This window comes from Loxodonta africana, chromosome 10, assembly GCF_030014295.1.
Source record: "Loxodonta africana isolate mLoxAfr1 chromosome 10, mLoxAfr1.hap2, whole genome shotgun sequence".
Taxonomy (NCBI): domain Eukaryota; kingdom Metazoa; phylum Chordata; class Mammalia; order Proboscidea; family Elephantidae; genus Loxodonta; species Loxodonta africana.
Window position 1 is genome coordinate 88,536,847 of NC_087351.1, and position 7,338 is coordinate 88,544,184.

Here is a 7,338-nt window from a genome sequence, read left to right on the forward strand (position 1 = left end):
GGTCTTTTTTTTTTTTTTTTTTACCATTACTTATAAAGTCTTGGTATACTCTAAATTGTACCTCTTTGAGTTTTTGTTTGAGATGGCTACTAGATGATGGCCCATACTTCATCTTTTTCTGGATAATCATAATCACGGTCTGATGATAATAGTAAACATATTTTTGAGTGCCTTCCACATGGCCAGGCGTTGAACTGAACACGCTGCATGCATTATTTCACATGATCTTTACAGCAGCCCTCTGAGGTGGATGCCATTTTTATTCCCAGTTTACTCGTGAGGAAACTGAGGCTTAGAGAGGTTAAATCACTTCCCCAGATCCCATGGTTGAGAAATTGCAGAGCTAAGATCACACCAAGTCCCCTAGATGCTAGAGCTGCCCTCTGAAGCCCTGCAGGGGTTCTGTCTTTTTAGCAGTAGGACCGGTGCCAAACTATGACCCCCACATGAAAACCTAGGTCCTCAGCAGGTTGGGGGTATTTGAAGCATAAAAACAGCTCTCCCCTCTTTTATCTTTTTCTTTATTTTATTTTGCTCCTTAATATCTAGCTTCTGTTTTTAGCTTTCAGTTCTTCATAAGAGCTGTTGTGAAGAGTTTAAAATCCTTATTCCACATGCACATTGGGAAATATACAGCTTGGTGTTAAATAAGACTTGAGCGTGGAACATTTACCTCACAGAGCCCAACTCCTCTCCTCTCACTTGTGCGCTGAGCCCTGCTTCACTGAGCATTGTCTATTTTTTTTTTTCCACCTACAACCTGAGTGCCCCATGGAGGTGAAGGACATAGCCTGAGCCCGCGCCATCAGTCAGTAGAACAAATGGGCTTGCTCTGCCTAACATCGGGCCATCTCGGATTCCACCTCTTTTATAGAAATGAGTGATGAAGAGAGGTGCGTTCTGCTTTGCCGCTGTATTAATACACATCAGGGGCCAGCCCCTGGCACTAAATCACGCTACCGCATACATCTGTTATCAGACACTTCACCAGTGTGATGAACAAGACTGCAGATAGAGGCTTCCTTGTGTCATTCTTTATAGGATTTTCCTAAAAGAATAAATAGCTCAGATCTCTGCCAACACTCTCTCCTGTCACCGTGATGAATTCAGCTTCTTTCTTAAACATGCAGCCACAAATCTTTTCCCTTTTCCCCCTATCCTGCTGGTAGAAAGTTTTGAGTTGAAATTGACTGAATTTAAAGATACTAATAAGGCTGGGGAAGTAAAGAGCAGGAAGGAACAGCATGACTCCTTGTCTTTTGTGTTTAATAGTAACAAAAGACCAGGGAAAAGGACCCTTTCACAGGGCTATTAAGTAGATCCTTCTTGGAAGTATGACACCTTTATTTCCTTTTTATCTCCCCTCCTGTTCCCTTTATGGCCTTGTAGCATGAGGGGTATCTGGTGTACAGAGCCACACCCTGGCATCATAGTGAGTAACTGTGTAAACCTCCTCCTAGGTCTGATCGCCAGAACAGGGAATGCCCAACAAGTCTACCTCATGCTGAAATGAACAAGCTGTAACCGCCCCCCCGCCCCCCGCCAAACTAAACCCATTGTTGTCAAGTCATGCTCTTAAAGAATGTAACCGGAAAAGAAAAAAAATTGGGTTATTTTCCTCCAAAATTTGAGACTAAGTAGCTATAAGAAACGTAAGGGACTCAAATGAAAACCAGATGTCATTTCTTGAGATGATTTTCATCAAAATGGCAGATCAGAGTGTTTGGAATACAAATTCTAATCCTTCAAAAAGTAAATATATGGCATTAGGTAAAGGGGAATTAGAATAAGAGCTTCTATTCAGAGCCCCTACTGTCTTGACTGTTCGAAAAGCCTTTTCTGACCTTTCTCTCCTGGGGGTGGGATATGGATCCTGAGCGTCACTTGGAAGGGTTCTCAGCAGTTAATCTGTTAATTAGTTACATCAGATCTGAATACCTAGCCAGTGATGCTAGAGATGCATTTGCAAGGACAGGGGTTTCTTGAATCTGTTTTGTTCACTGCTGTACCCCTGGCATCTAAAGTAATAGCCAGCTCTTAGAACGAGCCTAGTAGATATTTGTTGTATGAATGAATGAATAGAATATTAATGTTGGCAAAGAATTAGTCTTAATATTATCCCTCCCACCCATGGTTGGATTTATAGTTCCATTTTAGATTGGCCCTTTGTCCTGGGAGTCATAGGGGAGATTTTTATTGCCTGCTATGCTGTAAAAATTTTTTAAAGTAATTATTGGATGACTATAAAGGATATTTATAAAAGATATGTAAGGTATAAAGAATAATGATGTAACAAATATCCATATACCTAACATTCACTGTGATACAGTGGTTAAGCATTTGGCTGCTAACCAAAAGGTCAGCAGTTCAGATCCACCAGCTGCTCCTTGGAAACTCTATGAGGCAGTTCTACTCTGTCCTGTAGGGTCGCCATGAGTTGGACCCCCACGTATGTGTCAGTTTGTTCTACTGTGGGGGCTTGTGTGTTGCTGTGATGACAACAAAGGGATACTGAGTGGTTTTAAGTCAGGAAAGGTGTGTGTCAGGGTTGTATCTTTTCACCATACCTATTCAGCCTGTATGCTGAGCAAATAATCCGAGAAGCTGGGCTATATGAAGCAGAACAGGGCATCAGGATTGGAGGAAGACCCATTAACAACCTGCATTATGCAAATGACACAGCCTTGCTTGCTGAAAGTGAGGAGGACTTGAAGCACTTGCGGATGAAGATCAAAGACCACAGCCTTCAGTACGGATTACACCTCAATATAAAGAAAACAAAAATCCTCACAACTGGACCACTAAGCCACATCATGATAAACGGAGAAAAGATTGAAGTTGTCAAGGATTTCATTTTACTTGTATCCACAATCAACAGCCATGGAAGCAGCAGTCAAGAAATCAAAAGACACATTGCTTTGGGCAAATCTGCTGCAAAGGACCTCTTTAAAATGTTGAAAAGCAAAGATGTCACCTTGAAGACTAAGGTGTGCCTGATCCAAGCCATGGTATTTTCAATTACATCATATGCATGTGAAAGCTGGACAGTGAATAAGGAAGACTGAAGAATTGACACCTTTGAATTGTGGTGTTGGTGAAGAATATCGAATATACCATGGACTACCAAAAGGACAAACAAATCTGTCTTGGAAGAAGTACAACCAGAATGCTCCTTAGATGCAAGGTTGGTGAGACTGTGTCTTACATACTTTGGACATGTTGTCAGGAGGGATCAGTCCCTGGAGAAGGGCGTCATGCTTGGTAAAGTACAGGGTCAGTGGAAAAGAGAAAGACCCTCAAAGAGATGGACTGACACAGTGGCTGCAACAATGGGCTCAAGTATAACAATGATTGTTAGGATGGGGCAGGACCAGGCAGTGTTTTGTTCTATGGTACATAGGGTTGCAATGAATTGGAATCAACTCGATGGCAACAGGTTTGGTTTTTGAACTTCCACTTAAAAAAAAAAAAAAAATCACCTTTAACATCTTCTTCCCTCTTTCCTCAGAGGTAACCATTATCCCAGTTTTTGTATTTATCATTTATCATTCTTTAGTTTTTTCAGATATTTTTACCAGACATATATCTCTAAGCAATATAGTCTACTTTTACATGTTTTTGAACCTTGTGTAAATGTGTCAAACTGTATGTCATCTTTTACAAATTCTGGCTTTCACCCAGTTATGTTCTTGGGATTCATTCATGTTTTATCCTGCTGAAATTCATTTTTACCACTATATGGTATTCCATTGTATGACTGTGAGGAATGTACTACAATTAAGCATTCTTGATGGACATGGATTGTATCCATGTTATGCTATTGTGAACAATACTGCACTGAATGTTCTTATCCCTGTCTCTGGGAGAACATGCGTAAAAGTTTCTCTCACGTAGTGTTTCCCTGCTGTGCCTTGTGACCATGTAGTAAGCAGAGATAAAATTCTGTGACATTTATTTTCAGTTAAATATCAGTGTGTGCGTATGGGGGGGTGGGGTATTTGGATTGTGATGTAAAAGGTATTTATTGCCACTGTGGTTGAGGTTCCAAAACATTTGAAAGCCATTGCCCTCAAGAAACTCTTGTATATGTGCCATAGAGTAGTTGCTTTCAAGATTTCCTTAGTATAACTCACAGGAAGAAATTGATGTTTGAACACGTGTATGGATGTACAGGAAACCCTGGTGGCGTAGTGGTTAAGTGCTACGGCTGCTAACCAAAGGGTTGGCAGTTTGAATCCGCCAGGCGCTCCTTGGAAACTCTATGGGGCAGTTCTACTCTGTCCTATAGGGTCGCTATGAGTCGGAATCGACTCGACGGCACTGGGTTTGGTTTTGGTTTATGGATGTACATGTAAATCTGAAATAAACCTTTGAGTGCACTTTGATATTTTCTATTCCTTTTCACTGGGGGAAAGAAAAAACTGATCATGACTCACTGAAAAGATGTTGTGACCTACAGTTTGAAAACTGCTGTTCTAGATTGTATTCCTGGGAATGGAGTTATTGAATGACAAGGTGAAACCTCAACTTTCCTAGAATTTGCTCTGTTTTAGTGTACCTTGGTTCCGAACAAAGTGGGTAGTGGTGGTGTGCACTGTTCCCTTAGGTTGTGGTGTTAAGTGCTGTTGAGTGGGTTCTAACTCATAGCGATCCTATGTGAAACACAACAAAACACTGCCCGATAGCTACGCCATCCCAGTCGTTGCTGTGTTTGAGTCCATTGTTGCAGCCATCGTGTCAATCCATCTCATAGAGGGTCTTCTTCTTTTTTACTGACCCTCTACCAAGCATGATGTCCTTTTCCAGGGACTGGTCCCTCCTGATAACATGTCCAAAGTACATAAGACAAAGTCTTGCCATCCTCTCTTCTAAGGAGCATTCTGGATGTACTTCCTCCAAGATAGATTTGTTCCTTTTTCTGGCAGTCCATGGTATGTTCGGTGTTCTTTACCAACACCATAATTCAAATTTGTTGGTTCTTCTTTGATCTTCCTTATTAATCGTCCAGCTTTTGCATACATATGAAGCTATTGAAAACACCATGACTTGGGACAGGTGCACCTTAGTCCGCAAAATGAGATCTTTGCTTTTTAATACTTACAAAGGCCTTCTGTAGCAGATTTGCTCAATGCAAGACTCCATTTGATTTCTTGACTACCGCTTTCATAGGCATTGTGGATTCAAGTAAAATGAAATCCTTGACAACTTTAATATTTTCTTCGTTTATCGTGATGTTGCTTGTTGATCCCGGTTGTGAGGATTTTTGTTTTCTTTATTTTAAGGTGCATTCCATACTGAAGGCTGTAGTCTTTGATCTTCATAAGTAAGTGCTTCAAGTCGTCTTCACTTTCAGCAAGCAAGGTTGTCTCATCTGCATATTGTAGGTTGTTATGAGTCTTCCACCAATCGTGATGCCATGTTCTTCATTATAGTCCAGATTCTCAGATTATTTGCTCAGCATACAGATCGAATAAGTATGGTGAAAGGATACTACCTTGATGCACACCTTTTCTGACTTTAAACCACACAGTATCCCCTTGTTCTGTTCAAACGACTGCCTCTTGGTCTATGTACAGGTTCCATATGAGCACAATTAAGTGTTCTGGAATTCCCATTCTTCCCAATGTTATCTATAATATCTTATGATCCTCACAGTTGAATGCCTTTGCATAGTCAATACAACACAAGTAAATATCTTTCTGGTATTCTCTGCTTTCAGCCAAGATCTATCTGACACCAGCAATGATATCCCTGGTTCCATGCCCTGTTCTGAATCTGGCTTGAATTTCTGACAGTTCCCTGTCATTATACTGCTGCAACTGTTTTTGAATTATCTTCAGCAGAATTTTACTTGTGTGTGATATTAATGATATTGTTCAATAATTTCTGCATTCCTTTGGATTACCTTTCTTTGGAACAGGCACAGATATGGACCTCTTCCAGTTGGTTGGCCAGGTAGCTTTCTTCCAAATCTCTTGGCATAGGTAAGTGAGCGCTTCCATTGTTGCATCCGTTTGCTGAGACGTTTCAGTTGATGTTCCATCATTTCCTGGAGCCTTGTATTTCACCAGCGGCTTCAGTGCAGTTTGGACTTCTTCCTTCAGTACCATCAGTTCACAATCATATACCACCTCCTGAGATGACTGAACATCGATTGTTTTGGGTACAGTGACTCTGTTTATTTCTTCCATCTTTTGATGTTTCCTGCATCAGTCAATATTTTCCCCATAGAATCCTTCAGTATTGCAACTTGAGGCTTGAATTCTTTCTTCAGTTCTTTCAGCTTGAGAAATGCCGAGCATGTTCTTCCTTTTTGGTTTTCTAACTCTAGGTCTTCGCACGTTTCATTATAATACTTTGTCTTTTCAAGCTGCCCTCTGAAATCTTCATTTCAACTATTTTATTTCATCATTTCTTCTGTTTGCTTTAGCTACTCTACATTACACAGCAAGTTTCAGAGTCTTCTGACATCCATTTAGGTCTTTTCTTTCTTTCCTGTCTTTTTAATGACCTCTTGCTTTCTTCATGTGTAATGTCCTTGATACCATTCCATAGTTCCTCAGGTTTTTGATCGTTAGTGTTCATTGTGTCAAATCTATCCTTGAGATGGTCTCTGAATTCAGATGGGATATACTTTGTCTCTTATGGACTTGTATAATTTTCTTCAGCTTCAACTAGAACTTGCATATAAGCAGTTGATGATCTGTTCCTCACTTGGCTCCTGGCCTTGTTCTGACTGATTATATTGAACTCCTCCATTGTCTCTTTCCACCGATGTAGTCAATTTGACCCTTATGTATTCTGTCTGGTGAGGTCCACGTGTATAGTCGGCTGTTTTTGTTTTTGAAAAAGAAGTTTTTCCAATGTATAAGTTCTTGGTCTTGGCAAAATTCTGTCATGCAGTCTCCGGCATCATTTCTGTCACCAAGGCAGTATTTTCTAACTTCTTATCCTTCTTCTTTGTTTCCAGCTTTCACATTCCAGTCACCAGTAATTATCAGTACATCTTGACTACATGTTTGATCAATTTCAGACTGCAAAAGTTGATAAAAATCTTCTATTTCTTCATCTTTGGCTTTAGTGGTTGGTGTGTCCTTTCCTCTTAGGGGGCATGTGGAAATATGAGGACAATGTTTGGCTATCAGAATGACCAGGCAGTGCTATTGGTATTCAGTGAATTGGGTCCAGATGGTAAGTGTCCTAAAACATACAGGATGGCATCGCACAAGTAATGGTTATGCTGCCCAGAATATCTCTTGCGTCCTTGTTCGAAAACATGGGGCCTGTTGTATTATTATTTTCTATCGTTTTCTTTATTGGTGATGCTGTCATATTGCT

General features: G+C 40.4%; 1 protein-coding gene across 7 annotated transcripts in view; it reads left to right on the forward strand.

Annotated features, from left to right (window-relative positions):
- GPATCH2L (G-patch domain containing 2 like) overlaps window positions 1-7,338 on the forward strand; it is a 74,083-nt gene that overhangs the window by 49,730 nt on the left and 17,015 nt on the right. The window contains exon 10 of one of the 7 annotated variants that reach the window (XM_023546397.2): window positions 766-893. The exons of 4 other annotated variants lie outside the window; for them this stretch is intronic. In XM_023546397.2, coding sequence (XP_023402165.1) covers window positions 766-884 — 119 coding nt within the window. In that variant the 3' untranslated portion in view covers window positions 885-893. 2 more of the 7 variants (XM_023546399.2, XM_023546401.2) reach the window with 2 other exon arrangements.